Genomic DNA, 25,681 nt, shown 5'->3' with positions numbered 1-25,681 from the left:
CCAGGTCAAGGAGATCCTGATGGCTCTGGGCTTGCTGTCCTGTGCCAACACGCGGACAGGAAGCCTCTCGGGCGGCCAGCGGAAGCGTCTGGCCATCGCGCTGGAGCTGGTGAACAACCCTCCTGTCATGTTCTTCGACGAGCCCACCAGGTAATCAGGAGCAGTGGAGGGAAGAGCCCCTGCTGTCTCCGCCAGCAGTTAGTACCGGGGGCCTTACTGTAGCCTCCAAAGGGGGAGGCGTGTGCTCTGCCTGCCTCGTCTTTTTGCCTTCCATTCCAGGGTCACAGAGCAGAGGCCTGATTTACCTCCCTCTCGCTGTCTGAGACTAGGAGACATCCATGGGCTCAGGCTCGCATGCACAGACCTACCCAATGTGCTCTGAGTATGGGGTACGGTTTGGGCGTCCCGCAGGCATTTCATGGTGCCCCTTGACTTTCAGCGGCCTGGACAGCGCCTCCTGCTTCCAGGTGGTCTCCCTGATGAAAGGACTGGCTCAAGGAGGGAGGTCTATCATCTGCACCATCCACCAGCCCAGCGCCAAGCTCTTCGAGCTGTTCGACCAGGTATGCAAGCCCTGCTGTGAAACCGAATCCCGGGTACTCACAGCTTCCCGGGAGTTCACGGGGGTGTCTTCATTTTGAGTGGCCTTAAGTGTTATGTTTCATAAGACTTTAGAGCCATAAGCAGCTAAGGTGGCAGGGTGGAAGGGGGAGGAAGAGCTGGCCAGTGTTCTCTCCCTGGGGCTGGTGTCCAGCTATGGGGTCTTGGGTGAGCCACTGACATTGCTACGACTTCATTCCCCTCCTCCCGTTACAATGGGGGAACACCTATTTTATGGAATTAAATGGCAAGTTTTGATATTTGCACAATATCTTCTTTTTTATAAATCTTCGGTTTTGATATTGTTAGGAGCAAAAAAAAAGTCCCAAGGGATGAGATGTGTATAGCTCCAAAATCTTTCCTAAGCAGGTGGTTAGTGTGAGGGGGGAAAAAACAATATAATAAGAGAATTCCTGGCCGTGTGATATCCTCAGTCTTCCCTGACTTATCATGGATTTCCCTTGGAACTTTAACAGAGTCCTTGGGAGGTCGTGTAAAGCCCCTAAGAGAGAGAGAGAAATTGATTGATGGATGGATTGATGGATGGGCGGATGGGTGGATGGATGAGTGGATGGATGGAGGGATGGATGGTGGATGGATGGATGGGTGGATGGATGAGTGGATGGATGAGTGGATGGATGGAGGGATGGATGGTGGATGGATGGGTGGGTGGGTGGATGGGTGGGTGGATGGGTGGATGGTGGATGGGTGGGTGGATGGGTGGATGGGTGGGTGGATGAGTGGATGGTGGATGAGTGGGTGGATGGGTGTGTGGGTGGGTGGATGGGTGGGTGGATGGATGGGTAAATGGGTGGGTGGGTGGATGGATGGATGGATGGGTGGATGGATAGGTGGGTGGATGGAGGGATGGATGGATGAGTGAGCGGGTAGGTGAATGGGTGGATGGATAGATGGGTGGATGAGTGGGTGGATGGGTGGAGAGCTCCTGTTGCTTTACAGAGGAAGGCATTGTTGATCTTTTTCCTCTTCTTACTTTTTTCCAGCTTTACGTCCTTAGTCAAGGACAATGCGTGTACCGGGGAAAAGTCTCAAACCTTGTACCGTATTTGAGGGATTTAGGTCTGAACTGCCCAACCTACCACAACCCTGCTGATTTTGGTAAGTAAAGCCTTGACCAGAAAGAAGGAAAATAAAGGGGGTCTTTTCCACTCTTAGTGGGTTTCCACTTTTACCTGAAGCCCCCAAATTGGGAATTACTTGAATATTCCACAGATGGCCCAAGTGCCATCCTGTGGTGGAACTTTTACTAACAGATAAAAAGAGGTTTTCTTTCCTCCAGATAAAATATCTGAGAACTATAGCAAGGGAGCTTGCTATAACACTTTGCTGTGTTATTCTGAAAAGAAATAACCTTTAAAAAATAAAACAGCTCTTTTGCATTAATTAATGGAGATGTTAAAATGCCGATTTAAATTTTGACTAAATATAACAAAAAAGGTGACCCTCGGAGTCCAGAGACCATGTTAATGGTCTGAGTTACTTCTCTTGACGTGGAGGTCCCGAGGTTGGCGGGCCGTGGCGCTTAGCAGCCGATTGCATCATCACTCGCACAGGCCATGCAATTTATGAGCTCATACCTTCTACGCTGATGGTGCTCCCAGGGCTCCTCCTCTGCCTTCTCTTCTCAGCTCACACCCTCCAGGGCATTGATGCCGCCGGCAGACATCACTTTCCCACCAGACCTTCATGCTCAGCACCACTTCTCCACCATATGTTACCCTACCCATCTATCAGCAAACGCGACAGCCTCTTCATGTCTCGGAAACCAGCTCCCCCTCCCTCCCGTCAGATCTGCTCCCCCTTCACCCCACTCTCCAAGTGGGAGATCTTGGCATTGCTCTTGCTTTCTCTTTCTCTCAAACTTCATATTAACTAGACCTCCAAGTGCTCACACACCCCCCACCCGGTCCTGTTGTTCCCCTTGGCCACTGTACTTGGGTCAAGTCCTTGCTTGCGTCCTGCCTTCCTGGGGCTACCGTAACACAGAGCCACACACTGGGAGGCCTGAAACAACAGAAGTTCATTCTCCCACGGTTATGGCGCCCAGAAGTCAGGATGTCAGCAGCGCCGTGCTCCCCCTGAAGGTTCTAGGGGAGGGTCCTTTCTTGCCTCTTCCAGCTTCTGGTGACTCCAGCATTCCTTGGCTTGTGGCTGTGTCACTCCAATCTCTGCCTCTGTCTTCACATGGCTTTTCTCTCTGTTTCTCTCTGTGTCTTCTCCTCTTCTTATAAGGGCACCAGTGATTGGATTCAGGGCCCACCCTAAATCCAGGATAATTTCATCTCAAGATCCATCACTAATTACATCTGCAAAGAACCTGTTCCAAATAAGGCTACATCCTGAGGTTCCAGGTGGACACGAATGTTCAGGGGACACTATTCAACCTGCTACAACCCTCCTCCTTGGTCCCCCAGTCATCAGCCGTTCTCGCTCAGTTGTTTTTCTTTCAAACATCTGGCCACACCACTCCCGGGACTCCTGTTTTCTACATCATCTCCCAGATTGTACTCCATGAGACACTGTTCCTGGGAAATCCTTCTCTCTTACACGAAATGGGCTACGACAAAGAGGAGCGAGAGCATGGTGAACTGGAAGGAGATGAGAGGGAGGGAGAGCTTCATTAGGGAAGGACTTGAATGTATTGAAAAGGCAGTGGGGCGGTCCTGTTTATAGTTGCATATTTGTTCATGAGAGAGAGGATGGTCAGCGACGGGTGCTGCTGAGCAGGGGGAGGGCGGTAGGTCCGTGGCCTGCAAACAAGTGAGAACTTAGAGGGAAGGATGGAGGGAGGAGAAGAAATAGGGCACAGGGGACTTTGGGGAGGTCCTAGAAAGGTGAGGGTGGGTCCCTTCTGGTGGCTTCTATTCCCTCAGTGTCACCTGAAGAGGGGGCTGGAATTGAGGAGAGAGTGGTGGGTGTGAGTGACCAGTGGAGAGGGCAGTGTTGGGCTTCCGTGGCGTCATTGACAATGACGATCTGGTGGGGCCAACCTGTCCTGGTTTATGACTGGATTTAGGAGGGCTTGGCCGCCTGGGTTCAGGCTCGGGGAAAACAGATAGCTGGTTTTGCCGGAGGACAGTGCTGATAAACCAAGGCCCCGGGGACTGTGGGCATTAGCAAGAATGGTATTGAGGTGAGGGGCTGGGACGTACACAAGGGGGGACGTGGGGAAGGGGAGGGCAGATAGACTGGGAGTGAGCGGGTCGGCGACAGGAAGGGGAGCAGTTGCCATGGGAGTGTGGAACCAGGACAGACAATGAGGCAGAGTGGGACCTTGAACGAGTTTGGAGTGCAGAGGAGGAGTGAGACCCAGGGCCAAGGAGGGACAGCGGAGGATAAGCTCCCTGGGGGTCTGAGAGGTGGGGCTGATGTTCCCAGACCTCAATGTTCCCAGGGTGCCAAGGTCACCCTGTGGCCCCAGGACTTCTCCATGGTCCCGAAGAACTGCCACAGCTCGTCACTCACACCCCACCCCAACACGAAATGTGAGCTCTCCAAATGGGAATCCTGCTCCGTTCTGCTCATCTCCCAGCTCCAGCTCTGATGCTTGCGTGCCCGTAGCAGGCATTCAATAAACACTGGCTGGATGAATACGTTAATAGATGCACGAGCTAATTGCTTCTCAGGCTCTCTGACCTCACACTCCGTATTTGCATTCCCACGCTCCTGCCGTGAGAACTGGCCTTGCTGGGGGTTTAGAGCCGAGAGGACACTGGTTGCTCAATGATTTTATCATCTCATCAGCATGCAGCGTCTACATGATCAGCTAAAACTATTCCCGCTAGATTAACGACTACGTTGTTGCAAAATGCAAGAGGCCTTCGGGACACATCAGCGGTGTCGGGGCGCCTGTCCTGGGCCTGGGGCTGACCCCGTTTGTGTCTTGTGCAGTCATGGAGGTGGCGTCCGGCGAGTACGGTGATCAGAACAGCCGCCTGGTGAGAGCCGTCCGGGAGGGCATGTGCGACTCGGACTACAGGAGAGAGCCGGGGAGCGACGCCGAGGTGACCCCTTTTCTTTGGCACCGGCCCTCTGAAGAGGTAAAGCAGGCAAAGCGATTGGAGGGGTTGAGAAAGGTAATGGAACTCCCGGACCCCGGGGGAGAGCGCGTGCTGCGTCCTGCCCCCTGCCATGTGGGAGCTCTTTGTTAGCCAGGAGGAGAGGTAGGCGGGGATGGAGGCTCACCTCTTGTCCCTGCTTGGCTGCCTCCTCAGGACTCCACTTCCATGGAAGGCTGTCACAGCTTCTCGGCCAGCTGCCTCACCCAGTTCTGCATCCTCTTCAAAAGGACTTTCCTCAGCATCATGAGGGATTCGGTACGGTGGTTTCCAATATTCTCTCCTGGCCAAGGAAGCTGTGGGGTCATCTTCTGGTTGATTCCTCCTGAGTGACCTTTCAGATTGTTTTTCCTCCCTTTGCATTGGTCACCTTTCATTCTGTGATGCCGCAGTAACAAACACTCCCCAAATGCCAGCGTCTATAACAGTAAATATTTATGTCTTGCTTGTGTTACGTGTTGGCATCTGAGGGTTGTGGCCCTGTCCCACATGTCTTCTCATCCTGGGACCCAGAATGGAGGAACAGCTCCTTTCTGGAACATGGCAAAGGGAAAGTGCAAGAGAGAAACCAAATGGCAGCTCTTAAAACTTCTGGTTCAAGGTGGCAAATTGTCACTGGTGGTCTTGTTCCATTGGCCAGAGCAAGGCATGTGGCCAAGCTTGATGTCAGGGAGTGTTTTGTTCCCTCAAGAAAGCACTGGAAGGCGTAGGGCACTGGCGGGTTGTACAGAGACTCATCAGGAAGGAGCTGGTGAATGGTCGGGATCCGTGATAATATCCACCCTTTAAAGGGGACAACCTAGCAGCCTGCCTAGGAAGGCTCGAATGCTCCGGGGGCCTCTGGGACCTAGTTTGAAAGATGGAGGGGCTTGTAGCAACCCAGGCCGGAGCTCATTGAGGGTGGTCCTCTGCTGTGTCCATTGTTTGTCCCCCACCCCAATCATTGTTTTCACTTGTCCCCTCCTCTGAAGGTGGACTGCCCTTACTTGCCATTTTTGAACCATTCCTTCTGTTTTAACAGCCATAAAATGCTGCCCTGCGCGTGCAAGTGTGTGTGTTTGAATTGGTTTAGGGTTGGGGGCTTGTTTTTCTGGAGGAGATCAGAGGTCGATGCTTCCAAAGGCCTTGGCCCCGTAGTTCTTCCACTACCCGACCCCCGCACGTCCCCGAGTAAGACCCACGTCTGCCCCCAGGTCCTGACGCACCTCCGGATCACCTCTCACATTGGAATCGGCCTCCTCATCGGCCTGCTCTACCTGGGGATTGGGAATGAAGCCAAGAAGGTCTTGAGTAACTCGGGCTTCCTCTTCTTCTCCATGCTGTTCCTCATGTTCGCGGCCCTCATGCCCACTGTTCTTACATGTGAGTGCCTGAATGACCACAGACCCCCCTCCCCTTCGTGATCTGTGATTCCGACCCATCAATGGGGGACCAAGGTCATGGCTTGGCTGGTAGATGAGTTTTCTGAACACGTAGCGTCTTGTTTTATTAAAATACCATTTTCTTTGTTGACGGATGTAGGTATTATATTTTCTGTTAGACAAGAAAATACATATGATGTTTAAACCAAAGGAATGAATCACTAATGGAAGACTTTTAAGAATGGTGGAAGGCTGATGAGAGAGAGATTTCTAACAGGTTTTCTAATCAGGAACCCCTCAAATTCTATTGCTTAAGAGTTACCTCATTCAGTTATTAAGAAATCCCTGGTACGGCCAAGCTTGTGAGTGGATGAAGCTGTTGTGGATGGATTTCTGTGCAATTCTAGATTACTTGCAAAGTAGTGTTCCCCTGGTCACTTCAGACTGACAGTGTAGAAAGCTGTTGCTTCTGCAGAACTCCAGCATAAACGCCTCTTCCCTACAAGGCCTCCCCGCTAAACTGCCCTGAATTTCCAAGACCAGCTTTTGAGGTCTTGCCCATGGGAAGGAATCACATTGTCACAGTCACTCAGTGAGAATAAGATTAGTAGCAAATTCTTGTGCTAATCACTGAAATAGCAGCATCCGTGTAAATGTCCTCTGCTGAATGGCTCTTCAAGTTAGAAAAATGGTCGGCAATTTTTCCAGGCTAGTAAATCGTTCAACATCTTTCCATTCAAACTCTCAGTCCGGTAAGTGTCGGAAGGCCCACACCGCATCCTGGGCCGCGTGGGGCACTAAGAGTTCAGCACAGTCACCTGTTGGCGCTCTAGGTACGTCTGCGTGACGCCCTTTTCCGTTTTCCCGTCTCCTAGTTCCCCTGGAGATGGGCGTGTTTCTTCGAGAACACCTGAATTACTGGTACAGCCTGAAGGCCTACTACCTAGCCAAGACCATGGCCGATGTCCCCTTTCAGGTACATGCGGGAAGGGACGTGACTTCTCCGTCATACCCTGGAGGACGGGGCGGGTGGCACCGAGTTCTGCGGGAGGGTGACAGTGCTGTGTCTGCAGATCATGTTCCCCGTGGCGTACTGCAGCATCGTGTACTGGATGACGTCGCAGCCCTCCGACGCCGTGCGGTTCGTCCTGTTTGCCGCGCTGGGCACCATGACCTCGCTGGTGGCGCAGTCCCTGGGCCTGCTGATCGGAGCTGCCTCCACGTCCCTGCAGGTACTAGCCATGCGCGGGACGGGCCTTCCTTCCCCACCTTGGCAGACGGGGGTGGGGTGGGGGGGCTGCTGCCCTGGTGGAGCTCAGACCCGCCCTCCTCCCTAAGACCCCTCCTCCTGATTCTGCCCTGACTTCCTGGCCTGGCCTCACCAGGTTGATCCCCAGGGAAGGAGTCGCCTTGTCCTGGCTAGGCAGGATGGGCAAACTGACAATAGCGGGTGTCCTTATGTGGCACTTAGTGTATATCAGGTGCTGATCTCACCGAATATTAGCTCATTTAATCCCCCGTACACCCACCAGTTAGGCACTGTGCTATCCGCATTCTACAGGTGGGGAGACTGAGGCCCAGAGAGGCAGCCTGATCTGGTCAGGGTCACACAGCTGGCTCAGGGGCCAAGCTCTTGGCGCCTACATTTTGTTGCCTCCCGCGGGATCCACTCGGCCGTCGCTCAGAGTCTCCATTGGACTCCCCGCTCCCACCCGCCCCCCGCAGTCCTCCCATGTGCTCTCTGGGGCTCCATGTGCCTCTTCTAGACACCTGATACACCCCGTCCCAACCTGCCAAACCTGTGTGCCTATGGGGCTTCTCCACCTCTGTGGCTTTAGGGTGCTCAGGCCAGTCCGATCCTTACAAACCAAAGCCAAGACTCTGGTGAATCATGTACCCCTGAGGCCTCTCGACATCCTCTGCTGGGTGTGATGGACTCCTGTTTCCACCTTCAGAGCCCGCTGCTCAGCCTCTGGGGCAGCCCCCTCATCCGTGGTGCCGTCGCATAGCCGACGGCCAGAGACAGTGCTCGGCTCGCACCAGCCACAGTAAACTCGTTGCCCCTTCCTCCTTCGGATACATCAGCTCCTCGGATGGCTGTGTCCCCCAACATTAAGCTCCCTCATTACCATTCCCAGAAGCCGCCCTGCCACTGCTCTGCGGGGGCTTTACTCTTTTCTACCTTCATCCCCTCTGCTGGGGCCAGCTGAGCCTCCAGCCACAAAATCTCAGCACCTCCCTGTGCCAGAGACCAGGCTGCTCACTCAGAAACAAGACACTGCTCAGCGCCGTCCTGGCCCTTGAATGACCCATCCTGAACACTCTGTCTCTTTCCCAGCTATCCAAGTGACTGTCCAGGAACGTACAATATGGCCTCCGGGGCTACCTGAGGAGGAGGTTGGGTGGGACTGCCCACCTGCTCCCTCTGAGTAAGTTCCCTTTCTGTCCCCCACCAGGTGGCAACCTTCGTGGGTCCTGTGACGGCCATCCCCGTCCTCCTCTTCTCAGGATTCTTCGTCAGCTTTGACACCATCCCGACTTACCTGCAGTGGATGTCTTACATCTCCTACGTCAGGTAGCGTATGGGGAGCCTTTATAGGTCGGGAACTTTCCAAAGACAGAGGGAGGGGACTTTGTTAAAGTGCAGACGCTCACAAAAGCCACTTCTTGGCTGTCAGCTAAATGCTGGCGTGATTCCTAGGTCGTGAATTCAAGGTTATGGATGCCTTTTATTTTTTTCCTGGTTTTGTGTACCCTACCCTCACCAACACACACGTATGCACACACACCCCAAGGATAAAATAAATCCTAGCAATCCATGCCCTGAAGGAGCCATGGTGGACCCCATATTCTGCATGTTTTGGGGAGCTGCCTTGGGGGGGAGTGTTTCCATCTTTTAGGAACTTCATTCCTCTCTGGAATAAACACTGCTTACAACAAGGCTCTGAATATTTGTAAAACCTTCATAAGCAATCCGGTGGAAAACGAGTCGTGTTTTAAACATCCTTATATATTTGCACAAGAATGTTCTGGTGCCTCAGGCACTTGGGCGATCAGATTTCACCCTCTCTGTTCTGGGGTTCTTGGGCATGGTGGCCCTTGGTAGGCCGTGCCCATCTTTAAAGCTTTTCTCCCCAGCTGTAGCTATTCCATGTGACAGCCGAGATCCGAGGTTGGGAATCAGCTTTTCTTTTCTAGAATGTCAGTTCAGACCCAGGTATATTGTTCAGGAAAACAAAATTGAAACAAAGCATTTGTACAGAGTTTCAGCAATCTATGCCTGCTCCAACACCACGAAATCAGAAACCCATGTCTTTCTTCCCAAAATTCGTGGCTTTGTTCTGACAACGTAGGGCCGGAACAGAACGAGAGATGGTGCAGAAATGTTTTATTTCAATGCTCTAAAGCCCTTGGAAGGCTATCAAGCCTTTTATTACATCTAACGGTTAAAAGAAGTATGTAATATCAGAAGTAATCACAGTGTTTTCCGGTCCATTTCATCACTCAACAAATACCTACTTTTCGTTCACTTTGGGTTTTTGGTGGAGACTCTGGAGGAAGCAAAATTGGAGAAAACCCAGTCAAGCTGTTGCACGTGTTTATCTTAGGAAGAAGTTGAGGAGTTCAGAAGTATTTCCGTGGGCGATACTTGACCCTCCACCAACGGAGGCGGAGTGGGGAATAAAGGGAGTCCGCCTGGCCGGCGGGTTCAGAGCCTTGCTCATCCTCGGCGCTTTCCTCCTCAGGTACGGGTTCGAAGGGGTCATCCTCTCCATCTATGGCCTCGACCGAGAAGATCTGCACTGCGACATCGACGAGACGTGCCACTTCCAGAAGTCAGAGGCCATTCTGAGAGAACTGGACGTGGAAAACGCCAAACTCTACCTGGACTTCATCGTCCTGGGCGTTTTCTTCATCTCCCTGCGCCTCATTGCCTATTTTGTCCTGAGGTACAAAATCCGGGCAGAGAGGTAAAACAGCTGAATGCCAGGAGAGAGGAAAATGAGACATTGTGGCCAAGGGCCACTGCTAGAATCGTGGCGGCAAGCCTGTGCCACGGACACAGAGACCACGGTGACCCAACCCCTAGAAGCCACGTTTGGTTCGCGGGTGTCACGTGTTTGACTCCTCCGCCCAGCTGGGATGGGTCTTCTCTCCATTACCCTTTCTAGCTTTAACTAGGAAGAAGATGTAGGAAGGTTTTTTTTTCACATGCAGAATTTTAAGATACCACAACTGGGGCAGAGTTTAAAACTGCAACAAAGCTGGTGACAAGAGGCTTCCTTGGTCGAGTTCCTCCTTCTGGTAACGCTGGTCCTGGATGGGGCATTCCAGCAGCTTCTTGGCTGATCACTGTGCAGTTAGATGTCGGGGGAGAGAGGCAAGGCATGGCGTGATTCCATTTTATGACTGTTGTTTTAATAGCTTCATCTTTCTACGATTTGTCTCTTTTTCCAAGGAGAAGTCATTTTCCAAGCCAAAAGTTGATAGATTTCATTCATTTTAAGAAACTGTGTCTTTTTAGTACCTGTTGAAGAAAATTATTCAGGGTAACTAACATACTTTGTTTAGAGATACGAGGAGTTAAACTTAGTCGTGGAGCTGGTCTCGTTTAGGGACAGAACTTGTGTAAGATGCAGAGGCAGGTGCCAGGAAGGCGGACTTTGGAACTGTATGCGCTCAGCCCTGCAGAAATTTTAAAAGAGTTATACAAAACATTGTAAGGTGTAATTGGCCAACTCTTTCCAAGTCTTTTATTTACCCCATGCATCTTATTTTAAGCAAAATATATTGTTTCTTTTTTCTAACTTTCTGAGCACCTTAATTTTGCCTAAAAATACTCCAGAAGATCAACCCTGTTTGTGTTGTGCAAACATTTCTGTTTCCTCGTATGTTACATCAGCTACCTCCACTGGACCTGGGAAAGCTGGGCTGAGGGAGATTCCAGGCAGGAATGTTGAGGGTTGTGCAGGTGCAAGGGGTGAAAGAGGAGCTACCTGCACAAGAGGGAAGATGCTGAGCCTTCATTAGCATCTAAGGCCTTTGCAGGAAACCCACGGAGACCTAGTGTGGCCGGGGCGTTTGCAGCGCCATCAAGCAATGCACTAGAGCCGTGGGTGAGTCCATCTCCCAAGTCTGCATTCTGCAGCATCTCAGCTGCACCACCTTCTCAATGGTGGGCTTGTGTAGACTTCGAAGACCGGAAATTCCTTCTTCCCAGTGACGAAATCACATAAGTGAATCCCTCTAGGTCGGGAACGGTGGGCCCATCTGCAGGGTAGACGGCCTTTGACTTCATAACAGGGTGCCTGTGTGCTCTTCAGCCATCAGAGGCAGTGTGACTACAGGGGGGAAAGTGATTCTGGCTAAAGAAGGTTATCTGAAGGACAACGGAATTACTTCCCCTTCTAGGCTATCATTATCCTGAAACTGGGGTCTCCTAAGGAAAGGTTGTATTTTTGTGGGCAAATTCATTAACCTCTCTGAGCCTCAGTTTCTTTAGCTGTAAATAGTCACCCTAGATCGTTTTCAAGGCCGTGTTCAGCTCTATAAAGTTCTGAGCTTCCTCAGTTGTCTTCCTGAAGCTCTTATTTCCAACTTTAAGAGAATGAGAAGAGTCCAAATTGTACTTACATGTGGATTTGATTTGCAAACGCTTAGAGATAACTTTTTCACCTTTAGATCCTTTTTAGTAAATGCAGTTGAGATACATCAAAACATAATTTTAAGTTTGCTTATTTTACACCAGTGTGGCATTGCCTTCCAGTAAGTGTAACCAGGGTCACACTTAGCCTTTATAGAAGTCCTCATATAATTTCAAGATAGATTTGCTTGTAGGACACCACACAGAGGAAGACCCCCGTAGGAACAGCCTGGTGAAATACAGAGTTGGAAAGAAGAGAAAGTCCTTGCTGGGGACTCAGAATTACATCAGATGAGGTCAGTATTTAAAGACTCCTTCCCTCCGGGTGAGTCCTTCCAGTTGCGGGTCTGTGACCCTAAGAAGGATGAGAGCGCAGGAGCCGCACTCTGTTGGGCCGACCATCTTCACTCCACAGGCAGCTCCATCTCATTCGTGGAGCCCGGGGTGCTGTATCTCAGCAATTTTGGAAGGAAACAGTGAGATACCCTGGATTTAAAATCTGGCTTCCAAGCACACATAAGCCCTCGGAAGGAATTATGTCCCTAGGAGTTCGTGCTCCCTGCATTTCCGTTTTCCACTGTTAACAGATTATATTCGTCCCTGAATAGGTGAGGAACGGATGCAGGTCCTCCCAAAGGGCAGATCGTGGGGGACGAGAGGACTGTTGGGCTGTGGGAAGGGAAATGCATGTGCAAAGGAACACGGCTATTTTGTAAAGGATGCTAATGGCTTATAGCGAGTATTCTGAAGTCACCAGCACAGGAGAATTTGCTCAGGAAGACCCAGAGCCATGTGGGATGAGGATGGGTCAGTCTAAGATGATCCCTTCATCCCTCTTCACATATCAGCAACCACCCCTCACTCTCATCTCATAATGGGTTAATAATGCTGCCATTTGTTGTAGGGTAGTTTGACAAAACCTCTTATTCCAATGGCCTAAGATAACATCCAAGCAACTTACTGATTTATTTTTCTAAGTAGTTGTGGTTAAGAGGTAGGTGATGATGTGCTGTCCTCCAGACATTGGAATTTAAACCCGGCCAGCTTCCCATATCTAATTCTTTGGAGCAATTTCTGAATGTAATGACTCAAATATTCTTTTCATCTCTGATGGCGCTTCTTCACTTAGAAGGAAGGATTAAAACTTGGATAAAGGATGCGCAACCTCTCCAGTGTTGGTAGAGGTAAAAATGGAACTCCATAGACGAACATTTTTCAGGGAAGCTTGTCAGGAGAGAAAGGGGAGCACCATGGGGTCCAGCCACCATTCCTGCCCCGAGACAGCTTCAGGGCCTGGGTCTTTGCTGACAGCCCCATCCTGGGAGCCTTTCCCCTCTGCCCACATTTCAGAGCATTTTGTGCCTCCCCTTCTCCTCCTCTCGCTGAAGGTCAGCTAGAGAATTAAATTCTTGGGAAGTTCCTGCATGGGTGAAGTGGGAGGCTCTCCCCATGAAGGGAAGAAACCCGTGTGAATGTTTTTACGTGGAAGATGCTGGAATCTGAAGACTTGACCTTGAGGGAGGGGCCTTCAGCTCCAGGAAATGGGACATCAGCTTTTAGGTTAAAAACCTATCCTAGAAATCCCCAAAGAGGCCGTTTCCCACCCTGACAAAAGCACTGCCAGGAGGGCAGGCACAGGCTGCATCCATGAGGCGGAAATCACCGTGGTTGTTTCCCTGATGAGAGAAAGCCTTGCGCTCCGGGCACTGAGCATCCTTCCTGCCGAGCGGTGCAGGTGCTGCACTGGGTGCCTTACGCATCCCTCTGTTCCTTCACTCGCTCAGCACACGTTTATCAACCCATCCCCACGTGCTTGGTGCTGTCCCAAGCCCTGAGGGCTCAGGGGAGGGAAATAGATGCGGACCTGCCCCCACGGGGCCTGCCCTCCAGTGCAGGCTGCGGGAGGGGGCCCATGACCCCCTCGCTCTGTTCATCCCGCAGATGCAGAATGCCCCGGCCAGGAGAGGGTCAGGAGTTCCCGGGTCCCAGGGCCGGGAGAGAGCGGAGTTGGAATTCGAGCCCCAGTCTGGCCCCGAGGTCTCTATTTTTTTTGCTTTGCTGTGTCGCTTCCTGTTCATACTGTAGAAGTGTATATGAAAATCCATCCTTTGTTGGTATAATGTGCAATACTAGTTTAGTGGCTTTTCCTTCTGGACTTGCTGTCACCAAACAGATAGCTGAGATGGGAGGGTGGCCCACGCCCCTGCCCCTCAATCACCTTGCACAGAGGTGCGCGAGCTGGCCTGTGGGGCCGGGCTTACTCCTGTCTCAGCGAAGAGGTGCCTTCCTCTGCCCTCGCCAGGTCTTAGCTTCCTAATGCAGCACGCCTGTGGGTCAGCGTGGCCTAGGGAGGGTGTGTGCGTGTGTGTGTGTGTGCATGTGCAGGCTTGCTCCAGGTGTGTATCTAATAGTGTTACTCTGTGGTGTTTCCTTCATCTCTAAATCCTCGCTCGTCCTTTACTCCAAGAAGGAAAGGAAAAATTCCCTCCCTTCACGCCTATCGTGCAGATGGTAAAAGTGTAGTCGAACCTCATTAAGGCTTTCATCAGATGCCAGGAAAATTAGAATGTGACAAAACGTGAAACGAAGCACCTGGAGGGTGTGAATTTAAGTTAGATACTTTTAATAAATAAAGACTGCTAATAAAATATTTTATATGAAACTTTTTACTTGTGTTCAGTGTTAAATGCTTCAAACTCAAAATGATTTGCTTGAATCATACCAGGTAAAATGAATTTTTAGGTGGTATTTTGATTAGATTTGTTGGCGGTCTAGTGAGAGTTCTGCTTTTTTGTGTGGTGTTCTGGTCTAACCCGATGGTAAATCATCACCTTTCTCTCTCGGAAACCGTCATGTTTTATGTCGAACTGTCTTAAAGTTTTGTGTTTCCCCTCCGTTCTCCCAGACTCCTCAAGCACTTCTTCCTGCCTTGTTCACGTCGGCCTCAGCCTCAAAAAGTGCCGAGGCCCCAAATGCACATGGCCCATGCCATCTCATCCAGTCCTCTCCACACTCGAGATGGTCCCCTGGACACGGGCACTTGGGGGATGGTTCCACCAGAGAGACTTCCCTCGTTTGCTGCTGTGGTGTTCTGGGAGGCCCATTTCTCAGGCCCCGGCCTCTGTAGAGGCAGCTGCTATGATAAAGCACCCCTCAGGTTTGGCCTCCAGAGTCGACGTGAGCAGGACCCAGAAGGAGCCCGGGGTTCCGTGTTGCGTTAGCTCACCAGCTCCCCGGGCTTCGGCTGGTACACGTGCCCAGAGCCAGGACTTCCAAGGGCAGTGGTGCTAGGCCGGGCTGTCAGACCAGGCTTCCCTCCCACCTGGGACACAGAGCAGAGAGCAGGGCTGGGCAGAGTCACAGATCCGATGGCCCTGCAGTCCCCTTAAGGGACAGGGAGAGAGGGGTGGCGTGCACAGTCAAGGAGCACCCCAGTGTGAGACAAGCTCCTGATGGCAATGCGTGCCGGCCCACCAGCTCCCTTCTCTTCTCCCGCTGTACCCCCCTCCTCTGCAGACCACCCCGCCTCCTGCAGTCCAGCCTACATCAAAGTCCTGGTCCTTCTGGGCCACTGTACTTGGCCTCTCACATCAGGAATGTTCCTCTGATATAATCACTCTCTGCAAAGGCAGGTGCTTCTGAGGTCTGTGTTTGGGGCCTCCCTGGGACCAGAAGCGGGGAAGAAATGGGGGAGTCCCGTGGCCCCATTGCACAGTCTAATTTTCATGATTGCAAGCTTGGTTCAGCCTGAACTTAAAATCCACACCTCCTGGGCAGGAAGACAGTGTGAAGATGACACCCAGAGGCCCATCCTTCTGCTGGGTGTAGCCTGAACTTTCTGGTAACTATTGTCTATCCCTCCCCATTTGTTTTTCTCATCTTTGAGAAATCAGAAGGGTTTCGCCTTAGCCCGATCTTTTATGTTATCTCTGAATGTGCCAACTTGGAATCAGTCCCCAAACAGACAATTTATAGCTGACTCGAGTGCATCCTGAGCCAGCCAGGGAAAGCTGTTGTGCATTTACAGACACGTGGTTTATAGAAGCGACGCACGCAAGCATCGGTGGGGCTTAGAGACCCTGATGCCTCCTGTTTTCAGAAATGGCCCGCTGGCATCAGAAAGGGGAAAACAGTCCATGCACACTGGCTCCCAGGTCCTGCCCGGGCGAGGGATTGTCGTCGGTGGGGGCACCGCTTTGGGGCTTTCCCACACTATAATGACCATTGTAACGCCCATGAGAAAGGAACAGAAGCACAAAAGTGCCCTTGTTTTGTCACACACCCGATGGGGCCTGCTGGCTGGGTCTGGCCTCTGCTTTTTGAGGGCCCCCTGTGCCGCAGAGGCTGAGCCAGCCGTGGGGTCTTCCACAGCAGCCCAGTCTGCTCCGCGTTCCCAGGAGGCACCCCACGGCCACCCACCTTTCAGTCCAAGTCAAGGCCAGGGCAACCAGCACGAGTGACTTTCCCTCTGGGGTTCGTGGTTTTGGAGACAGTCTCTCAGCCCCCGAGCAGGAATGTCAGATCTTGGGAATGGCATGAGCCCCAGCCACAGAAATAAAAAATGGCAAGACTCAAAATGATTGCGTTCGGCAGAAGTTTCTCTCAGCAGAGCGGCACTGTCCTCTCTGGCATGTCTGAATGAACGAGAGAGACCCCCGCTGATTCCCTTTGGGTGCTTTTGGCCTAGGTTTTGCACACGAATTTGAATCGGGCCCTGATATTGTATACAGTTCAGTGGCATTTCCCGTGTTCACTGATGCCAGGAAATCTGATTTGGGGAACTTGTAAGTCACCTGCTCTTACCTCTCCTGGTGGGAGTCATTCCTCACAGGCAGCAGGGACCAAGGTGAGCTGGAACGAGATGCTGAGGCCCGGCAGGCAAGCGTTGAGCCATGAGGGGGGACCCTCCCTGCCGGCCTGCTCTTGGCCAGTTCTCAAGTCCCCCAGGCGGATCTCCCTGAGGGAAAGCTGAGGAAGCCCTTGCTGCCAGCTTTGGGAGAGGACTAGTCTCCTTTCACACCACCTGCCCTACAGCTGGTCCAGCACCACCCCTTCCTTCTAGCACAGCCCTGGATCAGCACACGGAGCTTACGAGAAAACAGTGTTTGCCAGGCGGAGCTCTGCTGGAGCAGCAGGCCCCTCCATTTCTGGGGGAGAAGTCACCCAAACTGTCTCCCCACTGGGGAGTCCTGAATGTCCCCTCTCCTGCTCGGTGGAATGGATCAGGCCTTGAAGGGAAAGGCTGGAAACCACTGGGTGTGCAGGTTTAAGGCTGAGGGCCCCGGACTCGTGGGTTCCTGGAGGTCCCAGACGCGACCCAATCTGAACCATACCATGGGGACTTGGTTTTCTGGCAGTGTTTCAGTGGCCATGGTAGCTATTTTGTTTTATACCCTTACATTTTTTTACAATTCTGTCATCATGTACGCTGGGGGTCTCTTTCCCATGACCTTTGGAGCATAGACTGCCTAAGCTTCATCCTAGGTATCTCGTTTTTAAGTTATGGGCTGATTAAAAATGGTAGCAAAAGGTTCTTTCATCCAAATTGCTAATAAAAGGGACCACTAACCCCACACACAATGGATTTCCATGTTTATAATGTTATGCTCTCCGTGGAGGGGGGTGAACCCAGATGGGCTTCTCAGTGGAACCCGTATGTTTAAATTAATATCTATCACCGACCCCCTCACCCTGGTTTATTTGTTTTTTCCTTTGTGGACATATTGGTGCAATACCCGATTATAGCTGAATCTGTCATGAATCGTTGCCTTTTATTTGATGAGCAACTACTTAATGTTTTTCCTCTGTTATTTCTTCTAAAGCAAGAGTCAATGCAAGTAACATTTTTAATCAGCGTGCACATATGTGCATTTATCTGTATATCTACTATGTAATTATATAATCCCGGATTTTTATAATGCTATATCGATAACTTTCCATTGATTTAGCCTTGTTACTTTAGGAAATGCTGTTGCTTGCACGCTGTGAGAGGTTTGCACTTTTGTAGATAAATACAGCATATATACATACGTACATATATATATATATTTAAAAGTAACATCGGCTCTCTTGGGCACTTGTCTCCTTGGCTGTTTCACTTCATTGGAACATAGAACCGAGCAGACCCTCGGATGTGAGCTTTCTAACTCTGCCTTCCAGACCGTGGCCCTGCTCGGCATATTTCTGTAGAGTCATCTCTTTAGAAGATTTGTACGTGCATTTTTTGCAGACTCGAACTTTGTTTTCTGAAATTAGATGCTGTTGATGAAAATGTGACATAAATCCAATAAAGCATCGTTATTTTCAGATTTCTCTTTCTCTCTCCTTCTTGCTTTCGACGACACCAGCTCTCAGACCTGCCGGGAGGATGGGGCTTGGGGTCTGGCAGAGCCTGTGGGGTATTTTCTTCTTGCACGGCCCTCCCTCTTAATGGAGCAATGCCTTTGGTCGGTGTTATAATGGATGCAGATGAGGTTGGGAAGAAAAACAAGAGTGATGGTAGTGTAGCTCCAGCCCCCCTCATCATGTCAAGTGCCTTTTGATGTACTGTCTCATTTACCCACCATCCTCGGAGCAAGCCAGCGAGCCAGAGAGCCACCACCAGCCCCATTTCACAGATGAGGAAACTGAGGCTCAGACGGATGAGATATCTTGCCCACGGCGAGTGGTGGAGGCAGAATTCAGTGTAGCCGGGGAACCAGGGCTCCTGACCTCTTCGTCAAACTCCCCACCTTGGGAAGAAGGCATTGAGGAATTGAGAGCAGAGGAGGAGAATCCATTTGTCACAGGAAGTGGCCTGGGGGAGTCTGTCCCCATGACCAGGGGAAACATCCCAGACGCTTTGCTAAGGAGTAAGATATGGCAAATGTCCCCAGGAGTCAACTTTGGGGATCTTTATGCTCTAAGGGCACCATGTGGGTCAGCACTGGGGTTCAGGCTGGGCCTCGGTCCTGGGTCACTCTGGGATCGTCACCTGGGTGTGGCCGTGATGGGGAGGACGAGGTTACCCTTGCAGGTGTGGAGGAAGGTGTGCATGCAGGGACAGGACCGAGAGAAAAGCCAGCGCTCCCTGTCCCTCCTTCCTGCCCAAGTTTCTCTGTCCCCAGACGCTGTCCTGTGCTCCCAAACCACCCACCACCTCCATCAAAATCCCCTTTCCTTCCCCACTGCTTCCAAAATTATCTCTATCAGAGGTTTTAAATTACAAATATTCTACACACTTGTTTTAACAAATAAAACATACGTTAATCATCTCACCCCCAACCTGCCCCAAGCGCACCCCTGAGGTGACCAGATTGGACAACCAGATGACAGTTCATTCATCCCCAGAAGGAGACGGGCGTGGCCCCCACACTCCTCCACGTGTTCCTTCCCTTGTACCGAGTTGCAGACTGTGCACGAGACCAGAAGGTACAGTGCTCCTCATTCTCGCTTTAACCACAGCGTGGCGGGCCATCGCCGGGATGTCCCAGCATCTGTGCGGCCATTTCCCTTCTGATCGATAGTCTGGTTTTTCCTACGTTAACAACCATGCGTCAATAAATCGGAAAATGCCCTTATACTTACGTCCTTACAACCTACAACTTAAACCACAGAGGCTGTCTGGAAACACAAACGGAAGGAAATCCAAGATGTAAAACAGGTGCGTAGAGAGAGCTCCCACTGAAGGTGGGACCTGCAGACCCCTGTGTGCCCCTCACTCTCACGGTGCCCCGAGGGGGCTTTCAGGGCTGTCCCACCCGGCCCTCTGGCCTCTGGTTACACCCAAAGGCGATGAGTGTTGGGGACTCCTGGTGCGCGGGTGCCAGGAACCCACACAAGGCTGCCAGGGTCTCGGCAGTTAGCTCTTGTGGGTCCCCCCTCACCCAAGGCGCCAGTCTTCACTGACAACATCACCGTGGCCTCGGCAGTAAAAGTAAGTGCCTCTTGTCAGCCACCTCATTCTACAGGAAGATGATGAGATAAGAGGTAGATGCAAACCCTATGGCAGGGTCCTCTTCTGGAAGAATCAACTGATTTTCCCCAGGTATTTCTTTTCCTCTCTTTGCTCGCTCCCCGGTGCGAGCAGCTGTGTGGGTCCGTGCTCAATGCTGCCCCGCTTGGAAGGTGTTAATGCAGTCACAGCCAGGAGTGACTGGCAGCCTGGCCACCTATCGGCTTGTGACCTTGGAAGTTGATTTGTTTCTCCTAATTTCCTCATCTGGTTGTCATATCTGAGAGCAGGCATCAGAAGGAAAAGGGATCTCTGCACATCACAGAGAATTCCCCTGGTTGGTGAGGGCTGGGGGGTGGGGATGGGAGGGAGAAGCAATGACAGAGGGATGTTGGTGTCCGGGGGCTCCCTCTAGTGGGCACTGGAGCTGTGCACGGCGGGGTGCTGAGAGGCGGCCCCTCCTGGAGAACGGAGCAGGTTTGTGGCATGGGGGAAAGGAGGGGGGCTCTGCGCCCCACAAAATCCAGGAGGGAAAGGCAGCAGCATCCAAGCCAACAGGGGCAAAGACAGCTACCCAGAGAGAAGCAGGTAATAATTCCTGTGCCCCAAGTGGGGTCTGGGTACGGTGAAGAGCCCTCCGTGGGGAGCCACCTGGAAGGGGACAAGCCCCCTTCAGAGGCCACCTGGCAGGACCAACGCCATCAAGGACCAGATGAGCCAGACCACACCTTGGCCCTTAGAACTAAACTCTCAATTCTTGGAGCAGAAAGTCAGACATTGTCTAAAGTCAGTAACTCAACAAAGAGAGAGAGAAGCACATTTGGGTTTTTATATTTTTTATTGAGATATAATTCATATACCATAAAATTCACCCTTTTAAAGTGTACAATTCACTGCTTTTTAGTATTTCACAGAATTGTGCAGCCATTACCACTCTTTAATTCCAGAATATTTTCATCACCTGCAAAAGGAATCCCGTACCCATGAGCAGCCACTCCCTGCCATCCTCCCATCCCCAGCCCCTGGCAACCACGAATCTGCTTCCCGTCTCCCTGGATTTTCCTATTCTGGACTTGTCATACAACATGCAGAGTTGGTGTCTGGCTTCTCTCACTCAGCTTAAAGCATGTTTACATTTCAAAAGCAACATACTACCCAAGGAAGAAAGGTGCCACAGCTCAGAAGGATGGAGAAGCCTGGCACCACAGCATTGTGGCCAATCAAGGTTTGCCAGCTTGGACTTCCCAGGGTCTTTTGGAGCCCGCCTCTTGCCTTTGCAGCCACTAACACTCTCTGATACAGCTAGTACAATTGTCCCTGTTTTGCCAACGGGGACTTTGAGGCTCAGAGGGTCAGTGCCTCTGGTCCTCAAAGAGTGGACATCAGAGAGGAGAATTTCCAGCCTCTGCAGCCCAGGCCCCCGAGGGGCCTCCGAGCAAACACATAGGGCAGGAGGAGTTTCCGCAACAACCCTGGAGATGTGCACCCCGCCCCCCGCCCCAGACGTCCCTCCAAGAGGACCTGATGGAAGCTGAGAGATCACAGCCGACTGACACCACCAGCCGCTGCCCTCAGGGTCCACCGCGGCCCCACGCCAGGCCATTCCTGCTCGCAACAGGATTCCTCTAAGGGGCACTTTGGTTTGGGGACTGTCCATTGTCCTGTTGGAGACCTCCTCTGAACTTGGCCGTGGTCTGAGGCTCTACCCACCCAGTCCTTCCTTTCTCCTCTCTGTTCAGAGGTGTCAGACCTGCTGCAAGGCCTCAGCCTTCTTTTTATGCCGGATCTTTCTCCCTTGCAGGGTCTCCCCAGTGGGTCTGCTGATTTGACCCTGTATTGGAGTCTCAGTTCAAAGCAAAAGCCCTCCTGTCTACGCCACTGAAAGTTTAAGAATTCTTAGAATAGAGTGATGAATTCCAGTGAATATCCAACACGTTGTGGAGCAATACACGGCTACCCAGCTGACACGGAAGGAACCATTGCCAAATAAGAAATGTTGAAGCAATACTTTTAATGACCAATCATATTTAGAATCGAGAGGAAAAGGTATGTAAACAGCACAGGAAATAATCACCAGGTTTAACGGTGGTCACAGTGCATTGGGGCAGGGGAAGCCTAGTGTTTATCTCCCCTTCCACCAGCAGCAAGGGAGTCTGGTTTCTCCTGGGCAAGTCAAAGTTCTCATTCCATGGGTTCTGGAATGTTCTACAAGCGTGTACCATTTCCAAGTCTGTGAGAAAGCTATTTGATATCAAAATTGGGATCCTATGGAACCCAATTCATTATTTCAATTCACAGTGAGCCACTGGTGGATGAATATTTTAGAGGCGCACTCATCAGGAGGTGGGGAGGTTCAGTGGGCGGTGTCAAGGCCATTTGGGCCCTGGACAGTCAGTGCCAATTGAGTGCCCAGGGTGCCCAAAGTCCAGCAATGATGACATATAACCCACAGCGCAGCAAACAGGTCTAGCACGTCCCAGATTTGACCCTGAGCAAGGCTGTGTCTTTCTCTCAATTTCCTCATTGGTAGAGTAAGAACTAATACAAAAATCACTCAGTGCACTTTGGGAAAAGAGAAAAAAGTTTCTGGTCCACACTGTAGCACTTCCTAGCCCTAAATGTTAAAATCAGTTAGCATTCTCTGGGTACTTAATTGACCTTAATTGTTCAGAGCCAAGAATGTTGTTAAAATTCCCAAGGAAGACCACGCACCTCTTGGCGACCCCCAGCAGGTCACATAGAACTCAAGAGCAGAATCATCTGGCTTCTGGCAAACGAATGCTTAGAAGTAATTATTCAAAATTTGTGTGTCAGCATTTCAGCGTCTCGTTTTTAAACCTAGCAAATTATAATGAACCTTTACACAGGCTGGGAACATGTTAACTATTGAATTTCTTTACCCAAAATCTATTGAGGCTCATAAAATGAATTAGACAGGAATGACCTATGGGAGGTGCTATAATTCAACTACAACCTTCTAGAAGGGCTCGGAGCCCTGGGCTGCCTCCTGCTGTTGGTGTTTCAGTTTTCCTGGCCGAGAATCCCCGACCAGTTCCTACGTGGCCCTGTGTCTGTTTCTTCATCGAGAATGGGGATGGTAGCACCCCCAGCTCGTGGGCTTGATTAGGAGCATTTGATGAGTTAGCAAATCTCGGGTGCTGGATCCGTGTCTGGCACACGCCAGCTGCTCAGTGAATATTCGATCATCCTCACCAGTCACTCTGGGAATCAGCCCCAGCGACACCCGACAGGCTGCACCAAGAGATGTCCAGCCTTGGGGGAAGGATTAAAGGCAGAAAGCCCCCTGCCCCAGACACGGTGCACTCTGAGGGAGCCGCATCCCTCTCCGTATTCCTACCCAGCCCCCAGGCACGACTGTGGGGCTGGGGGAGGCTGCACAGAGACCCTGGGGAAGTGAGAGGCAGCTGCACACTCCGGGCAGACACCCCAAATGAGCAGTGGACACACACTTCACCCTCACCCAAAAATTCCTTGTGCAAAAAGGTGACTTGACTTTGTTATGAACTTAAAGCCCCCACCCAGGCACTTTCAGGTAAATTCCATCCAGGTTCCCCTGCTGAGTGAGCTGGGGTTTACTAGGGTCCTGACTTCCCCAGGCTAGGCAGGGGCCTTCCCAGGCCCTGACTTCCCCCCTGCCCTGGGGGCACTTCTCAGGAGCCTGGGTGGGTGTGTGGACCTCTGAAAGCCCCCCTCCCAGACATCTGCTCCCCCTGTCCACTCCCTCCAGCTCCCCTGGGCTGGCGCACACCCGGGGTGGGTGGTCCCAGGACGTTTGGGATGCCCTTCCAGACCCTTCTGGAACCTGCAGGTTTGGTGGGGCTGCTTCCAGCTCTCTCTGGCGGGACACACAGCAGCCATCCAGCCATCAATGACCTGAGTCCACTTACGGACCAGAGTCCAGTGGAGCTGGATGCCCCCAGTGGCTATGCCACCCAGCACCCGGCAGGGAGCTGAGAAGGAGCCCCCTCCTCTACTCAGAGAGCTCAGAGCTGCTAGGAATGGGGGAGTGTCTGCAGAACCTGGAACCGGACCCTGGGCTCCAGTCCCCCTCTGCTGCTGTGTGACCTTGGGCTCCTGACCTGACATCTCTGTGTCTCTGCTTGCTCACTTGTAAAAACGGAGACGATCCTTATCTCACAGGGCTGCTGTGGGGGTTAAATGAAGTAAAAATGTGTGAAACACCACAGGTGCAGAAGCAACAGCTCAAGGAGGGTGAGCCGCTCTTTTATTATCTTCAGGAGGGCAGGGCGTGTAGGACGTCTCTGCGAGTAGGAGATGGAGGGCATGGGGCCCCTCCTGGGTTTAGACTCAACCGAGGGAAGAGAAGAATGAAGAAAAACTCTGAGTTTTCTGCAAAAATGAAGTGTTCCCTTAATCGGTGGAAACTGGGGGTCAGTTTGCAAATGCAGCAGCCAGCGAGGTGGTGTTTTTTTGCACCTGCGGGGATCATGGTCGGCGATCCCACACACCTGGACGCTGGTGGCGCCAGGATTTCCTGGAGTCGGAACCAAGTCCCTTTGAGACGTTACCGGGGTGGGAGGGAAGGAGGGAGGATCAGCAGGGCCCGGAGGAGGAGGAAGCGGTGAGAGGGGAGACAAGGGAGGACAGTGGTGCTTTAGGGCTTTTGGGGCTCTGAACCCAGACCTGAGCTTCCGAGGTGCCCGCCGCTGGGTCTCCCATCACTGCGGGTGGGGGTGCGGGATGCGCTCGGGGAGGGTCTGGGGGGAAGGAGGGGGAAGGACCGGGAGCCCCAGGGCCGGTGGTGAGCCCTTCCAGCTGCGGGAATATTGGAGAGAAATGGATTGTCTTGGAAAGAGTCAGGGGTGCCTGGATGGGCAGGAAAGGTGTAGGATGATAAGGAAGTTGTGAGTCCCCCCTCCCAGGGCCTGGTGACCCTCCCCCATCTGGGCCGGGGAGGGGGGGGGGGCTTTAGGGAGGTGGTCCTAGGGAAACCAGAGACCACAGTTGTCAGCCTATGGGGTTTTATAAGTTCAAAAGTGGCGATTCAGGTTTAAGATTGAAGAGACGGGGACTGTGCAGGCGGGGGTCTCCTGTGCCACTGGGCGCCCCCTGCTAGGAAATAGCAAGAGGAGGCTAGAGGGCCTGGCTAGGAGGTGCTCCCCCTCAGCAGAACTCGCCTTCTTTATACCAAATTGTCCATAAGCCCCCTTTTGCTGTCCTGAAATGAAATTCATACTTAATGTACACTCCTACACACAAACTTTTATAAAATAAATATGCATAATGCCCTATAAAAATATGAGAAATAGAGCCAGCCCCGATGGCCTACTGGTTAAAGTTCGGTGCGCTCGGCTTTGGGGTTCAGTTCCCAGGCACGGAACAACGCCACCCCTCTGTCAGCAGCCGTGCTGTGGCAGCGGCTCACATAGAAGAAGTAGAAGGACCCACAACTAGAATATACAACTATGTACTAGGGCCTTGGGGAGGAAAACAAGAGAGGAAGATGGGCAACAGATGTTAGCTCAGGGCTAATCTTTCCCAGCAAAAAAAAAAAAAAAAAAAAAGAATGTAAATTCTGCTATTATTTAAAGCAGCGTTTATTAAAATAAAGAGAAATAAAAGGACAGTAGTATCTACTGCAATAAACCATGTATTTCAGTGTGTCCCCTCTCCCAATGACTGCACTGGAGCACATGGCGCAGGAGTGGAGTCGAGGCCAGAACCCGTGCACGGAATCCCCTGCACAGAACCGCCGTGAATGTGCCCCCTAGGAATGCAGCCCCTGAGTGCTGAGCAGACAGCTCACCAACCAGGGCCGCTGTCCCTGGAGATGATGTGTTTGAAATGATCGACTCAGCTAACACTCCAAGCTAAACGAAAGTCTTCCCCTGAGTGCACGATGCTGCATTCCTGGAAAATTCTGGTATATTCAAACCATGCAAAAACAAGACAACAATTTTGTGTTTAGATGTAAACCGAAGTAGGTTCTGGTCCCAGATCATTATAAACAGGTTGGTGGCTGCCCTGAGTGTCCAGCAGGACATTGGAAAGTCCACGGGATGCTCTGGCACATTGCAGACCC

General features: G+C 51.7%; 1 protein-coding gene across 2 annotated transcripts in view; it reads left to right on the top strand.

The window, feature by feature from the left end:
- Positions 1 to 14,735, top strand: part of ABCG1 (ATP binding cassette subfamily G member 1) — a 67,236-nt gene extending 52,501 nt beyond the window's left edge. The window contains exons 6-15 of one of the 2 annotated variants that reach the window (XM_004429627.3): positions 5 to 150; positions 440 to 563; positions 1,605 to 1,719; positions 4,513 to 4,661; positions 4,836 to 4,937; positions 5,873 to 6,041; positions 6,916 to 7,016; positions 7,114 to 7,272; positions 8,497 to 8,615; positions 9,787 to 14,735. In XM_004429627.3, the coding sequence (XP_004429684.1) occupies positions 5 to 150; positions 440 to 563; positions 1,605 to 1,719; positions 4,513 to 4,661; positions 4,836 to 4,937; positions 5,873 to 6,041; positions 6,916 to 7,016; positions 7,114 to 7,272; positions 8,497 to 8,615; positions 9,787 to 10,015 (1,413 nt within the window). In that variant the 3' untranslated portion in view covers positions 10,016 to 14,735. Of the gene's footprint in view, positions 1 to 4; positions 151 to 439; positions 564 to 1,604; positions 1,720 to 4,512; positions 4,698 to 4,835; positions 4,938 to 5,872; positions 6,042 to 6,915; positions 7,017 to 7,113; positions 7,273 to 8,496; positions 8,616 to 9,786 lie in introns of both variants that reach the window. The other variant, XM_004429626.3, reaches the window with a different exon arrangement.
- The last annotated feature ends 10,946 nt before the right edge of the window (positions 14,736 to 25,681 follow it).

The sequence above is a fragment of the Ceratotherium simum genome, chromosome 27 (genome assembly GCF_057802395.1).
Source record: "Ceratotherium simum simum isolate JZ-2026a chromosome 27, ASM5780239v1, whole genome shotgun sequence".
Lineage (NCBI taxonomy): Eukaryota > Metazoa > Chordata > Mammalia > Perissodactyla > Rhinocerotidae > Ceratotherium > Ceratotherium simum.
The sequence above is the reverse complement of the archived record's forward strand: the minus strand, read 5'-3'. Positions and strand labels throughout refer to the sequence as shown.